The sequence below is a fragment of the Galleria mellonella genome, unplaced genomic scaffold, assembly GCF_026898425.1.
Source record: "Galleria mellonella isolate WM207_F2 unplaced genomic scaffold, CSIRO_AGI_GalMel_v1 utg83, whole genome shotgun sequence".
NCBI classification, from domain to species: Eukaryota; Metazoa; Arthropoda; class Insecta; order Lepidoptera; family Pyralidae; genus Galleria; species Galleria mellonella.
The window spans coordinates 972,536-989,439 of NW_026442162.1; the positions used below are offsets into that span (position 1 = coordinate 972,536).

At 32.7% G+C, this 16,904-nt stretch overlaps 1 protein-coding gene across 1 annotated transcript in view; it reads left to right on the forward strand.

Moving 5' to 3' along the window:
- LOC113516617 (uncharacterized) overlaps nt 1-16,904 on the forward strand; it is a 29,566-nt gene that overhangs the window by 11,131 nt on the left and 1,531 nt on the right. The window contains exons 2-4 of the mRNA XM_026901048.3: nt 4,866-4,974; nt 16,060-16,239; nt 16,622-16,758. Coding sequence (XP_026756849.1) covers nt 4,866-4,974; nt 16,060-16,239; nt 16,622-16,758 — 426 coding nt within the window. The remainder of the gene's footprint in view (nt 1-4,865; nt 4,975-16,059; nt 16,240-16,621; nt 16,759-16,904) is intronic.

Below are 16,904 nucleotides of genomic sequence, written 5' to 3' on the forward strand. Positions count from 1 at the left end.
GCGAGCTTCGAGGCCGGTTGGGATGTTAGTAATTTTATGTCTATTCATGTTCGTTGACAAAGGATAAAATATTAAGTATGGTTGCATACCGACTTAGCAGGTTACGTCAATTTATTTCTTTGAGGATATTTACCGTATAAGTAATTTACGTATATATGGAAAAAATCATACCGGTTCATTGTTCAAATATTTATTTAAAGTTTCAAATATTTAATCAAAGTTACCAAGGATTCTATTGATTCATATATTTATTTTTTTATTTTTATACGCTTACTTTTACATGATTTTGTTCATACTTTATAATTTTATAAGAATTGATCTAGTTTTTGTCCTTTCGAATAGCTTTTAATAGTCCCAATATGCTCAATACAATGCACTTTTTTTGGTATCAAGTAGACAGAATATCCTATAAATTTTATATAGTAGGAATACCTAACGCAGTATAAGCAAAAAATTGAACGTAACTTATTACTACTGAATATGAAATGAAAATGAAATTATTTTAATTATGTGTTTACAAACATATTATTAATTACCTAGACTACTAAAGTTCGACATATCATTACTACCGTTGGTGTTAACATTATTTTTGTGCACAGTCTCGAGTCACACACAGTTTTATTATATTTATGTTTAGTCGACAGCTAGAGCTAATACTAATTTCGAATTCACATCATTAATCACTCAGCTGTAGACCCATTGTAAACGGTCATGACCTGTACAAGAATCTGCATACAAACATGCGTTTATTAAATTTTGTATTTTGTATGCACCAGCTGTCGTCTATAAAGAGTTTCTCCTGGCAAATTACGACAGTAAAGCAATGGTAATATAATAATTATATACCTACTGCATATAAACAATAACAACTTACATATCTAAACATATTATTTAAATAATGTGAAAAGAGAAATGAGATCGTTACATCTTATGAAAAAGTAATTTCTAATAATATTGCCGTGGATTTTAGAACGTATTTTCATTAAATGAGACATTTCATAGATTATCTATAATTTTAAGAATTGTTACTTCTTTTTACGTAATTAATTGTATTTTTTTTTATAAATTCCTATCATTCGTCAAATACAGATTGTATTATAATATATAATATTTAATTACATTTTATTGACCAACAAAACATTTGCCCGCTACTTGTTAAGCGCGGACTCAGAAGTTGGAAAACCAATAAAATAAAACACATATATACTCGTAGATCGCGTTTCAAGATAAATCAAACGATTAGAAATAAAACTGTGAAAATCGCTGATATAAAAGCCGGCTTGAAAATAATTGGCTAATGGCGTTCTCTACTTATAAATCTTGGGGAAGAATTCAAAATTTTGTAGCAGTGTACGCTAAACAAAACACTTTAAATCGCTGGTGAGCTAATATTTAGCAAGGCGCCAGATGGAGTGCAGCGCACTACTGCACGAAGCTGCAAGATCGTGACCAAAACTGACTGACTGGCCGCGGCCTCGTCAGACGTCTCGTTGCAAAACCCTAGCCAAATACATTGTGCCTGTGAACCTCGCACTAAATTCGCGATTGAGACACAGATCCGCGAAGAATACCATTGAACTGTTGAACACTTGTGCCATTGTTGTACCCCGGCCTCTGGTTGTAATTACTTTTGCTACGAAGGCCATCAATGATCTTTATTTGAGCGTATAATAAATACATTCACATTATGAAAGATTACACGTATTTTAATCGAACTAATGAATACTATCTTTTAAAAGTGGGAAAATCTAATGCCGTATTGTAAATATAAGTGAACGGATCTCGATAGGTATCACCGCCACATAATCGTAGTGAATAGAATTCGTGTAAAATTGTATTGTATTGATTATAAATCTTCGAGTGATTGTAGACGATTTTAAGGGGAAATTCGTATAATCGTCTGATGCTTACCAGAATCTAGAGCAAAACTTTATATATATGTCTAAAAGCACATATACTACTTATTTAATAGCCATATTACGAGAAACACTGAAGAAGGGCTGTTTGGTTAAAAGAATTTAAATGACTGATTTTTTAAATAATGATTCTAAAAGGATGTTGTTGGGCCGTGCCAAAGAGTCAGGATCAAATGGAAGGCAAAAACATATGTACCAGAGGGACACTTTAAACAAACGTTGTCTGCATAGATGCCTCTTTGCCACTTATTCTTCTGCCGTGAAGCAGTTTTACTTGCATGCGCTATGTTTTGATTGAAGGGTGTAATATGGTTCTAATATTACACGGCACAGACGCGTGATACCTTAGTCCTTAGCAATGGTAATCCACGAGAAATATTATGGGTGAGACAAGATACTTTTTGATGCCCATAGTACTGGTCATGTCTGTAGGCGACGGTTACCATTTTTCATTATGTGGGCCGTCAGCTTGTTGCTCTTCCGAGTATCACAAAAAATACTGTGTCGACCAAATATTAAGAACTTCCGTTACATGATCGGCATTGCATGCTTTTGTTTGATCTGAAGGATGAAGATAATGATTTATGTTGTAGGTGTATTAGAATAGTAAAATTAACAGTACCTTTACAGTAATTGCCATATTCGACTGAGGAAATTAATTAAAGCCAACCCTGAGACTGCACGACTACATGCTACTATAAAAATGGTTGTGATGAGTTGTTGTCTCACTTTATTGATTCTCTGCTTGCGATATTAATATCACTATACGACTTATAAGGTACATGCATGTCAAGGTTATATGATGTAGGTTGATACGCGTGATGTACCGCCTGACAACAAACGTTTCCGGGTTAGCAATATAACGCCATGACATTATTCATACAAGTTTTTATCTCAGCCACGTTCGCGGATCCACAGATCCTCTATCGTATTTTTTTTCCATGTTCGTAATAATATTTGTTCGCACATCACAGGTTTAGTCATAAATGTAATGGTTGTGTACTTAATTGATGAGGCTTAAGTTAATAATAAAGTTCAACACGAAAACTTATTAAATAATACCTTTTTACTCGAGTTGACAAAATTCAGAATGCCTGTTTTAGAAATGTCATTATTTTTTCAAATTATTAATAAGTAATGAAGTAATATTATAGAGTATGCTGTCATGGTATATTTTGCAGTTATAAAGTAGGGGTGGGTATGGTCAATATCTGTATATTGCAGTTACAATATCTATATTTTAACCCAATATTCAATACCTAATATCTAAATGAAGAACCCGATCGAAATGAATATTGATGTCCAACTACTATGAACGCTACTAATATGTGTAACTCCTTTTTCCTCGTCATCAATGTCCCGAGGGATCCAATATATAGATATCTCTATATCTCCGATATCGGAGTGATTCCGATACTATCTATACCTATTATAAGATCGAGAAAAATTCATTAGTCACATATATCGCTCGGGGCATTGGCTTGTTGGCGACACACTTGCGATTATATAATGTTAGTTGACCAATGTACCACCGGCCTAACACAACGCATTGAGAATATAAAAACAATCCAATAGCCCCTTTCAAAGTTGCCACTTGTATGACATCATGAAATTTAAATATTTGTACGGTATATTAGGTTTACATGACACGCCAAGTTACAAGCTAACGAGGATAAAACATGAATGAATTGTGCGATGAAATGTCTTAGTTTGTTGAACTAACTACACATCGTTATACTAAAAAAGGCAATATTACACAATATGAGACGCGCAACGCGGTCCAGTGCTCTAGTCAGCTTATACAAACGTGGGTGACAATATTCAATTTGATTTGTACTATAGAAAAAAACTTTTAATATTGACGCAATAGCTTTCTTGAATAGCATGTTGTATGGACGTGCATCTTTTACTGAATTTATGCCGTTAAAATTCGTATAAAATTTCACATCGCAGGATTGCGAAAGATGACTTACGTATATACAGGAGACGCCGGAGGTATTACCAAAATAAACTCAATCGTGACTAATCGTAACTTATTGAATTGCGTTCGCATATTATAACACTATATTGCGACTACCTATCAAATCTATATTTATAATAAATCTGTAGAGAGGTCAATTCTGTACATGAAATATATTTCCAAAATAACTATCAGGGGGTGATTAGTGATCGATACTGATGCCAACAATGCAATCAGTAAAATTTTTGTCTGTCTGTCTGTATGTTCGTTATAGAAACAAAAACTACTCGACGGATTTTAACGAAACTTGGTACAAATATTTTTCATACTCCTGGGCAGGTTATAGTTTACTTTTCATCACGCTATGATCAATAGGAGTAGAGCAGTGAAGGCAAATGTTGGGAAAACAGAAGTTACTCCATTTTTAAGCTTCCGTCGCGTGTGCAGCCTTAATGGCCACTTTTTAAAATGTAAAAATGTCCACCCGTACGACGCCGTATATTAACTAAATGTTTGGCATTTAAACTGGACGGATACATAGATGCTAAAAATGCTAAAAAATCCAATTTTGCTGGAACTTGAGAAAGGATGATATATTACACTTTTGTGTCGATACTTATTAAAAAAAAAACAAAAAAGGAAAAAGATACGATATATTTTTCTACTTAATGGAGTTATTTAAAATTTTTATAATCTGTAATATCGGTCAAGTAAAATGAATAGAACAAAAATTGCATATACCACTTCAACCGTGTAAAGAGAACTTAAATAATTAGCTATTGTTTACTCAATAAAGTTTCTGTGTAATACAAACCGTAGAATATGCAGTTAGAAACTTTGTAAAATAAGTTATGCGTAAGTGTGTTATCATACAAAATTATTCATTGTTTGGTTTCCACCACATGCTCAGTGTTGTTACTAAAAGACCTGTTAAGTTATCTAGTTTGAATTATTAAGGCTACTTAATAACTAATTTACTTCTTTAACAGATGCAGACGTGGCTATTGGTGGCGTGCGCTGCAGCGCTGGTGACTCTGGCCGTTGCACAAAAGCCGGGACGCTTCCTTTCGCTTCCCGTGCCCCAGAAATGTGCTAACAGTGAGTAATTTTAATTATTAATTAACTTAGGTCAAAATATTATGAAAAACTCAAAACATTTCAGGAGACATTACGTATGCAGTTACTGGTAGGTACCTATTTTGTTTCCCTTAGATTGTGTCATCAATATTTTTTATACCAATATAGTATTATAATATGGCGTTAATGGAAGTAATGTGGAATTTTCTATTTAACAGTAATCTTAACTGTTAGTAACCTTACTGTGAGTTTAACAAAAATTTACGTTACTACTGCTATTACGTATGGGAAAAAATTGTTAAGCCCCTAGCGAATTATTTCGGAAATTCACATAGGCACAAATTTATTAACACAAACGTGAACTCAAGTTTTCTGTCAGTTTCAATACAATTAAATGAAAACCAAATTTTATTGAAATTATCACAAAAACGCTCTCGAAATGAAATTTGTAATAAATCGATGTATTGAAACAAGTCATAAATTTTTCTATTTCTACTGTTATTGGAAACTGTATTATGAATTAATTGTACTCTCGTTTACAATTTGATTAAATTCTATTGAAACAAACTCTAATTCTTTGTACGACTTTAATTATCCTATAGTACAGAAAATTCGACAAACGTATATAGCGAAATTATATATATAATAAACTCCTATAAATCATAGCAGATTTGACACGGCCAGCTATGAAGAAATAAACGTGCAGTGCAATCACGTTTGACGTGATGTTTAAAGTTCGGCATACATAACTGCGATTCGTATTTAATATAGGTATTAAGAGTACTATAATTTCCAAGTTTGGTTTACTTTGACTTGTTATTTAATTACATTTTGCGTGTTGGAGCAAAATGTATGTAGCATTTTGATCGATTCTAATGTAAAGGAAATGTGTATGTAAAGTGAGCTTTTTGGAGAAGAAGTCAATCTGAAAAATCATAATTGATGGTTTCTCACAATATTGGATGTTAATTCTCGGTCAGACGAAGTTAGAAAACGTACTACATACTTTTTGTGTTTTATTTTATTACCTCGTATATCAGGACAGGTACTTATTATTAAAGATCGAAACTAAAAAAAATTGGACAATTTTAAAAATTATTCTTGTTATATCATAGTCATACTTCCGTGTTGTTGGTCTCGTCAAGGTCAAGGTCTTATGATGGACTCCACGGAAACCATAAATAGGGTTTAATTTGTCTCCCCATTTATATGATTTATGGGATTCACAAACATTTTTAATTTTACAAAATAGAGGAAATCTTAAATTGTACTGTATATTTGGCGTGTTTTATTTATTTTAGGATCTCAATATGTAAAAATTATTTAGTCATGCATTTAAAAACAGTACTACTTAGATGTATCTACATGTTCACATTATAGTTTTTATTCTATGACAACGTAAAAAAGATATAACAGCGTTTAATGATTAATTGAAATTACTCAATGTAATACGTGCCTCGAAATGTGTATAGAAGAAAAGTAAAAGCTCGGGTCATCGACCGGCAAGGTCACGGACGCAGTGAAGGACGGTCGTTCTTCATAGAGCATACTGCGCAGATGCGTCCTGGGATGCGGATGGGAGGAAAGACGAACTAATCTAGTTACTATCATCTCTCTATATTCTATAGTTTTTTATTGTTTTCTTTTAACAGAATTATTTTTAATGATAAATATACGACTATGTACATACAGTTAATATTTAATTGCTATCTATATAGTGCAGTTTTTATTACCATGTGAATTGAAATAAAATATATTTATTTAATCTTGTCCTGGTCCTGGCATAGAATAAGCCACCCCTTCGTTTTCTATGGGTGTCGTAAGAGGTGACTAAGGGAGGGCGAGGGATTGGCAGCAACGTCCCTTTTAAAACATTTCTAAAGCCTAACTGCGGTTGTAAACGTGGTAACTATTGGCAATACCCCCTAAGGGGAAGGCTTATATTCAGCAGTGGAAAATTAAAGGCTGATATGATGACGATAATGATATTTGTTTAAAATATAGTCTAAATAAAGGGTTCAACTAAAAATTCATCAAATTCGTTCTCCCGTTTAAAAATTATTGAATCTAGAAAACTATCAAAAATTTTCACATGTTTATATGACAGATTTTGCTTAATGTTATGAACATAATTTTTTTTTTATACAACTTAGAATGGCAAACAAGCTGACGGCCCATCTGATGGAAAGTGGTAACCGTCACCTATAGACATGAGCAGTACCATGGACATAACAGAGTATACTGTTTCGCCCATGATACCATGCGTTGCCATTTCCGAGGACTCTGGTGTTATTCCTCTGTACCCAATAAATTCACGCCATATCCCACAATTCAAACCGAAACACAGCCACGCAAACACAACTGCTTCACGGTAGAAACACGAATGGGACAGAGGTACCCAATCAATCGACTTTTGTACAAAGTCTCCCTCTGGTTATAAATAATATAATACCAAAATAGCTTATTTAATAAATACGCCTATGTGTGTATATATCAAATAAATAGCAATTATTTAATTACATAAAAGATACTTGTTGAAGTTCACTAAATACATAGAATTTCTCGCAAACAGAAATTTGAAAACAACTAAAGTCTACAACAGGTTTGTATGGAATAATGAAACATTCGCGACTTTTACACTTACTGCTCTTCCTGTTCATAAGTATGTACTTTAAGTTACTTAGTGATCGACCGCAGAACAATCTTTCTAGCGAAAATAGGAAACAGTTTAGAATTAGAATCGAAGATTTCACTTAAGAAAATACATACGCGTGTATTATGTAGATTTCTATTTTAGCGTTATTAGTGGCGAACAGTTTAGTGCTTTCCCAAACAGTTATTGTACTTTGTTATTGACAACTATTATATTATCTATCCGCGGATAACGAATCTAAAACTCGACATATCCGACCCCAAGACACTATTCATCCATCGATACTTTCGGTGACCGGACGAAAACCGGTACATTCAACATGTTATCAGAGTTGCTAAGCCCAAGTTAAGATACCTACGGTAACAGGTCAGAAGATTCTGGAAAATTTTGTTTTTTTGCCGTTAAGTACTATGAGCGACACGTTTTATACAAGAAATTTACTATTCACCGTAAATTTATTAATTTGATTTATGATAGCTACTCGACTTATTTAAATAATAAATAGAAATAAACAAGTGCATTTTAAATCTTTAAAGAATACAATGAACTTATTTCAAAACCGGTTTTTTAACCTAGTGAATAGTTTATTACTAGGTGGAGCCGTTAAACTGTATATAATAATAAAGTAATTACTTAATGTATGCCAGCAATGAGAATTACATAGGTAAGGTTTTCCTAAATATGTTGCCACAAAGCTAAAATTCTTCTGGTGTCTGTATTTAGGGATGAACATGAATCATTAGACTGATTGGTAATTTACATGCTCTAATTAAAATTATTACAAACTTGTCGATTCTCAACTGGGAATTGTTTTTTTCTGTATCTGACCGGTGAACTTCATATCATCTATTAATAGTAATCTGAAGTAACAATTTCCATACAAATCAGATGAGCCAAAAAGATCCGTAATTAATCAAATTCGGAACCTCTTTCAAATTTTTCGACTTTTCAACTGAATTTTAGAGGTATTTTTTATTCTTTTAAATCATCTCTGTATTATAACAAACTAAACAAATAAAATATCAAATCAATAAGCTGTTTTTGAAAAGTTATTGATTTTAGCTATCTTTATGCTATATTTCCAATTTGAAAGAAAGAGACAAAACTGTATAATAGATATATAATAGATATATAAATAGGTCTATAATAGATAGATAAATAGGTTTATAGAAAGTTTTAGTTTTTATGAATAAGGAGATTAGTTTTAAATTATTGTTTTGTATTTCAATAATTAAATCGCATCGTTACTATTGCGATTGTCCTCATGAAACAATATTTTGAGTCGCAAAAAAATCTGCTGTATCAATCATGACTTTTTTTTATACCACGAAAATGGAAAACAAGCACACAGCCCGTCTGATGGTAAACGGTTACTGTAGCCTATGAACGCCTGCAACACTAGGGGTGTCACGTGCGCATTGCCGCCCCTGAAGAAACCTTAATAAACCCTTTTTGAAAACTCACATACTGTAGTCTCTAGTGAAAACGTCAGCGGGTGCTTATTCCACGGCCTGAGCATTAGTGGAAGAAAATCCCTTTGAAACTGCACTGTACGTGACCATTTAGGTTCAAGCATGTGAAAAAGAATTCCATGTCGATGGCGAGCGGCGCGATAATTAAAACTACGTGTTAATTGTAATATAAAATGGATAGCACTATTTTAAATTAAATACAAAATATTATTCTACTTTTTGTAAGTTACAAATATATGAACTTACAAAAAGCACTACCTATGTAAAGTTAAGTTACTTAGCTTACAACTTTTGTACACCGTAAATGTTACCTACGAACATATAACATAAATAATGGATAAAGATGTTGCCCATTAATATTTCTATCATATATAAATTGTTTTGCATAATTACCTACGTCACTATAATACACAACTCTGTATACTTATTTTAATTTCATGAATAAAATGTAATATTAATATGTAATAATATATTAAACACACATAGACAACTAACACTTCCGTTAAAAATAATATTTTATTGTTTATAAGATGACCAAATTCAAACTATTTTTGTCACGATTCTATTTTTTTTTCTGTGAATATAAACGCGTGTAAGTCTTGATCAACTTAGAACCGATTTTGATAAATATTTTTACGTTTGTATAAAATACTCTTGAGTCAGTTCCGTATTAATTTTGTCTTTTACCTGAATTTTACCAGAGAGAGACTTTGTACAAAAGTCGATTGCTTGGATACCTCTTTTCCATTCGTGTTTCTACCGTGAAGCAGTAGTGTTTGCATGGCTGTGTTTCGGTTTGAAGGGTGGCATATGGCGTGAATTTACAGGGTACAGAGGAATAACATCTGAGTCCTCAGGAATGGCAACGCATGGGGGGTAGCATGGGCGAAACAGTATACTCTATTATGTCCATGGTACTGTTCATATCTATACACGACGATGTCTTACCACTTTCCATCAGGTGGGCCGTCAGCTTGTTTGCCATTCTAAGTTGTATAAAAAAAGTCATAATTAAAATTATTACTTTCTTTTTTGTGTAACAAATCTTCATCACCATTCTATCAGCCGTTAACTATCCACTGCTGAACATAGGCTTCCTCCATAGACATTGGAGGTTTTGCCAGTAGTTGCCACGCTTGGCAAGCAGGTTGGCAATCGCAGTTAAGCTTTGGTAATATTTTTTGTGTTAGCAAAATCTTAAATTATTTCAATGCAAGTCTAACCGTGGCGTTAACAACCGCTAATGACGACAAAAAATTACGCTGAAATGATGCTTATGCTCGTGTTATAACAATTATATGCTATTTGCTGATTAATTGGGGTAATTTTGAACATATGATGATATCATATCTATAATTATTATACCTAGAAGAACATAATAACAATTTAAAACTATAAAATTTCTAAATTATAAATAAAATTAATCGTAAGTCAAAGCATAGTGTAATGAGCCGGGGAACAGTTTTTTAGACTATGGTAATTGTTTGTGTTTTCCCCTGTATTGTCTATTTTTATACCAAAAAATTGGTAAACAATTATAATACCGTAGCCTAGAGACAGCTGCAACATAAATTGTAGTACGACAATTTTAAAAAAATCACTATGTAATCTGTAAAAAAAACTCTTGTCAGTGAACTCATTCTACAGGCTAAGCGTTTACAGGAGGAAACCCCTCTGAGATGAGCGTCTGAGGATTAATTCAGGTTTGTGGAATATATTTTTTTATAAACAATGTATTACCGATTGAGTAAAACTTTGCTGCCATCATAAAATTATCATATTATCAGTTTAGAAACCAGAATAACAAGGTTTTGAAAACCCTAGTTTAAAGGTGAACAAATCTTACTAAACATCCCATTTAAATTAGATGCCATTTGGAGATCTAGGCGTGACGATATAAATTCAATAATTTATATCTCTATAGCTGATATGGTTGGAATTATGAGAAGTTAAATAGGTATTTTAATTACATTTTGTCAACTTATAGCATTTAGCAAATCATACATACATATACATATCTGTCACGCCTGTCTCCCATTAGGGTAGGCAGAAAAATAGCAAATCATTATTCGATTTATTTATTTAAAGAAGTATACTCATTTACTCTTGCTACCTGGCGAGATATTAAGTTTCCTTTTCAAATAGGTACTCGTGTGAGTATACTTTATTCCCTGTAAACAAATTCCGAATACAGAAATATAATATTTTCTGTTTTTTATATCCTGTTATAATTCTCAATATTTACAATGAAAGCTCTCTTCATACACATCCTTCTTTTTCAACAATAACAATATCATTACTAGAATAGAAAAATAATAATAGATACTCTATATATATTTTTTTATTTTATAGGCATCGTCAATATTAGATATAGACGTTGTCTATTAAATTAGCTGTTTTCCACGGCTTTGCCTACATTAATCAATATATGAAGTACACTATGTATTAGAATATAACCTAATCCGCCTTTTGTATTACAGTACACTTATTGAAAATTGTTCTACAAATCCTGTAATGTTGGTGCAATAAAGTGTTAAATAAATAAATAAAATAAAAATTATTCAAAAATTTTCAGTCGTTTTAGCGTAATTGAGAAACAAAGATGCAAATATCTAAACATCTTTATAAACTTTCACATTCACATAATATCAATTAATAGAATTATGTTATCCTATGTAGTTAATATTCCTAGAAGATATATCTATCTTGTTTCTAGGAATATATGTAATTAATATTCCTAGATACAAGATATTATCATTATCATTAGCACTTAATTATCTACTGCTGAACATAATCATCTCCTTAGAGGGGTTTTGCCAGTAGTTGCCATACTTGACAGGCGGATGTGCAACCACAGTAAGCTTTGGAGGTTCTTGAAGAGGGACGCTGCTGCTCACTCCTCACCTTCCCTTAGTCACTTTTATGACATCCACGGGAATGGAAGGGGTGGCCTATTCTATGCCGGGACCACACGGGAATACAAGTATAAGATAGGATAATTATTAATCTAAAAATGGAATTTTACGATCAATTTGTAAATTACAAAAGGATTAAAGGAAAATACATGTAATAAAATATCTAAACAATTCCTTAACATCGCAATTTACTTTCGTAAAATATATATTTACTAGTAACTTACCACGTAGGTACATACAATGTATCATGCAGGGATTCTGTTATTACGTTACTATTAAATACCAACTTCAAATACCTTCAAGAATATTATATTGAAGATGATTTCTATGGGTATATTTCGTCAGTTGAGTAAAGGTTGTTTAATCAATGGATAGTAAGTGATGAAGGGTTTCATCATCCAACTCACAAGTTAACCGAATGCCGATAACGTGTGTAAAATCATAGTGGCGTAATTTAATTGTATTTTTACAATACAGATGTATCTACTTATATTGTGTTTTCATGGTCCTTTATAATTATACATACATCTGTTTTTATTTGCGGACTCGTCCACATGACCGGAATAAAAATTAACAGGGATAAAAAGTAGCTTATGTCCTTCTTCATCCTAAAGAGTTCGTGTAGATGTATCTAATTAGATGACAATTGGTTGAGCTAATAATACGCCAAGAGGTAACAAATAAACAAACTTTTTTTGACATTTATAGTGTTAGCATAACATCTATACAGTAAGGATTATTTAGCATTTAGTTTGTAACAATATTATTGTTACTGGTAATTTTTATATAGTTACTAAAGGATTTTATTTTTTACAACGCTTAGTGCTTGACAATTTTTAATTAAAAAAGTAAAAAAAAAGTCATAAAAAATTGGCATATGGAAAGAAATATGCTAATTTTATTTAATTAACCTTGATAATATGAAAATATTATACATAGCAAGATCATTCGACAATAATTAATAGATCGATATTTTATTAGGTAATACTAATACTTAAATACCTAATTGAAATTAATAAGTTCAACACAACGGTTAATTATATATGTATCACTTAATGTAGGTACTTAGGTATATAGATATAGCTCGTATAATAAATCTGATACAATAAAATTGTAATATGACCTGAGTTTTGCAACACAACCTTCATCCGAATAATTTTGCCTTTCAATATTACAAACCAATAACTTATTTCATCCGACATTAATAATAAAGTAATATCCTCTTTGAAACAATCTCTATGTAAACTTAATTCGTACCTTTACTTTTGTTCGTATGTCTAGAACGCATATAAATATAAACTGTACCTACGTACTTATTAAGTATTTTCTATCTAACGAGACAACATTTTACCAGAGGGAGTCTTTGTACAAAAGTCGATTGCTTGGTTATCTCTCTCCCATTCGTGTTTCAACCGTGAAGCAGCTGTGTTTGCATGGCTGTGTTTCGGTTTGAAGGTTGGGATATGGCGTGAATTTACTGGGTACAGAGGAATAACACCTGAGTCCTCAGGAATGGCAACGCATGGGGGATATCATGGGCGGAACAGTATACTCTGTTATGTCCATGGTACTGCTCATGTCTAAGGCGACAGTTACCACTTTCCATCAGGTGGGCCATCAGCTTGTTTGCCATTCTAAGTTGTATAAAAAAAAAACGAGATATTTAAGTAGTATTTCAGAAAATATTCAGAAGTCTATCGAATCCTTCTGATAATTGAATTTGTTTATCTAATAACAAAGAAATATTTCTGCAGTACGTGTAACCCGTGATGTTGCCCACATTTCACATTAAATATTCAAACATTTTTGCAGTAACTGTATGCTTATCACCATCATCCTTCTGTCCCTATCCAATTATTTTGGGTCGGCGTAATATATTTTTATTCACTGACCTCAACCCTCTTTCGGAATACATTTGATGGTGGTATTCGTCATCCACACTATAGTGGATTGAGGGAAAATGAGGGAGTGTGTAAAGGGAGTTGGTAACAATAGGTATTCTTAACAATGTTATAATTGTGAAATTGAGTTTGTTTGTTTCCTCTTGTTGCTTGTAAGGCTCAACCAATCGTGATGAAACATTTAAGATAAAGTAGGATATAAAAACTATCAAGAAACTAAAAACCAGTACTATCAATATTTATTTGTTTAAGTGTACTTCTTGACTTTTCATATTAAACTTAATAAAACTTGTGCAACTCCATTAATATCTATAACTATTCCATGTAGTTCCTTTTAGAGACTCACCACAGATAACACAACATCCATAAACATTATTACATTAATAAATTCTAGAGTTTTTAAGCTAGAACAAATTTTGAACTGTTTCTCAAAACCATAGAGGTATAACCAATTAGAAAATTACAGTATATAACCTATAGATAAATACGTACATATTTATGCATCTACCTACTTGATCATGAACAAGACTACGTTCCAAAGATACCACTTTGTATTGCAAGGATAATAAGCTCATACCGACATCTGCAATCTAAATAGGCGATTACATGCGTGCATAATTATGTTGAATATTTTGTTCGCCGCTGTTTGTGGTTGATCATCGACAAACAATCGCACATCCGTCTGTCTGTCACCGCGCAAGGTCTTAGCCGGCATTAATTGTCCTCCGTGCGAACTAACACTTACAATCGCAATCACAGCTCATTACTAATATTTGTGCAATTGTGTGTAATTATTACCCATACAGATAGCAAAAAGCTCGGAGCGTCGTTTGTACATTATGTGTTTATGTACTTACAACACATAAGAACCTTTGATGTACGCTTACACAATACGCATTACAAGTCCTATTGTTTTATTCAAGTTGTACAAATATATAATTCTTGGGTATTGATGATTTATAACTTTTTACACTTTTATTTTTATATACTTAATATAGTATACCTATCATGTAAATAAAGCTACGATAAATTATCAAGATTTTTTCACACTATAATGTAAAAAATAACATCCCTTGTACAATTTGGCTGTAGTACACCAAGACAACTATCTTTATTATCTCTTTATCGTTTTGTAAATAAGAAGAGGAACGTGGTGGGCTAGACAGTGATTTAATTAGTTTTGTTTTTCATACATTACGATTAAAATATAACTTCTATGAAGTAGGGAACCATCGTTAACAAATTAAGTGGCTCATTGTTACGATATGTTTATAGATAATAAACAAAATAATAGGCATATTTTCAATGTGTAAAAAGATAAAATTAGCTATTATTGTACCAAACTAAGGGTAGTCGAATACCAAAAGTTCATCCGGCAGAGAATCCCTGACCTAGTTGGCATCTCGTGACCGACGCATCTGCTTGCCTCCACGCCTGTCGCCACAAAACCGCCGCTGTCGCGACATCGTCTGCCAAAACCAACCTAGGTATATAAAGTAAGCGCATAAACAAGTCTTAGCTAACATCAAATAAATATAAACCCGTAATAGAAGCCACTTGCTGAGCAGATATGGAAAATAAAGACAATTATCTATTATTTACTTGAACAATTTCATATTAATAAACAGTACGTTCATATGTAGGTCGTTCTATACCGTTGACCATTACAATTATGTATGATTATTAAAACTACAAACACTTCTAGGATGACTTCGTACAAACACGAGGACGACTTGTTACTTTAACGTATGTATTTAGTTTCATTGAATCGATTTAAAGTGTTATCATATATACTACCTTTATTTAATATCTCATAGGTATATTATTTCATGTTTCCTATTAAAAACAGCTCATGTCTAACTGTTATGTAACTCATTGCACCATTGCGACGTTATCCTTATAACAATTTAGCATGATTATTACGTTCTGTCGAAGGAATCTTCAATGTCACGACCGTGGCTGAATAGTTCAGTGGGTGCATGACCCGCGTACGAGGGTCGTTACTTGAACGGCATGTAAATTATCTGCCGCTACTACCTATTTATATATTCATAGTACACATGTTACTTGAGAACAGCTATTAATGGATTCTTTGTTTTAGATTAACAACGATGTCAATAGGTCTAGGCTATTTCAAATTTCAACCTTTGAATTTGTTGTTGCAGGACCAAAACAGTTCTTCTACAGAGGCCACCATTACTTCTACAGCGGGCATGTACCTGGACTCGCCAATAGAAAAGTGGATTGGTTGGACGGCCGAAATATTTGCCGCGAGTACTGTATGGATCTCGTCTCAATGGAAACTCAAGAGGAGAACAATCTGATCTTCAAACTTATACAACAAAGTAAGTCTATTAAAATAAATAATAAAGCAAGTTCATATAAAAATAAATTTTTAGATGTCGTAATTTAAATGTACTCTCGATTTTTATTATCAAGTGTGTCCCAAGGTAATGATGAGTGGTTGTAAACCTTCAACTTTGATTTCATGGCCTTATTATAATAGAAAATTTAGAATATAGATACTATATAGACACAGACAATTCGACATGAAATGTAATAAGTATTCATTTAATATCATAGGTATCTAGGTATATGACTAGTGAGTTAAGATATCGAGATAACCGCTTCTTGCTAATTTAAATAGATACCCAATCTATTACAGGCTCAAATTTCTAAATATATAATAGTAAAATATGCAACATGGAATATTGTTTCTCTTTGCAGACGATGTACCCTACATCTGGACCTCTGGTCGTCTTTGCGATTTCAAAGGCTGCGAGTCGCGAAAGGACCTCGAGCCCAAGAATATATTCGGATGGTTTTGGTCTGCCAACCGAGAAAAGTTAGCGCCCACTAACCAGGTAAATAAGATCTAGATATATCCTAAGTCGTTAGCCGTGTGGTCTTAACATGGAATGGGCCATTCCTTCCTCTCTCTTATCTTCACTCGTGAGTGTCGTAAGAGGCGACTCAGAGAATTTAATGGTCGGAGTATAAACAGCAGCGT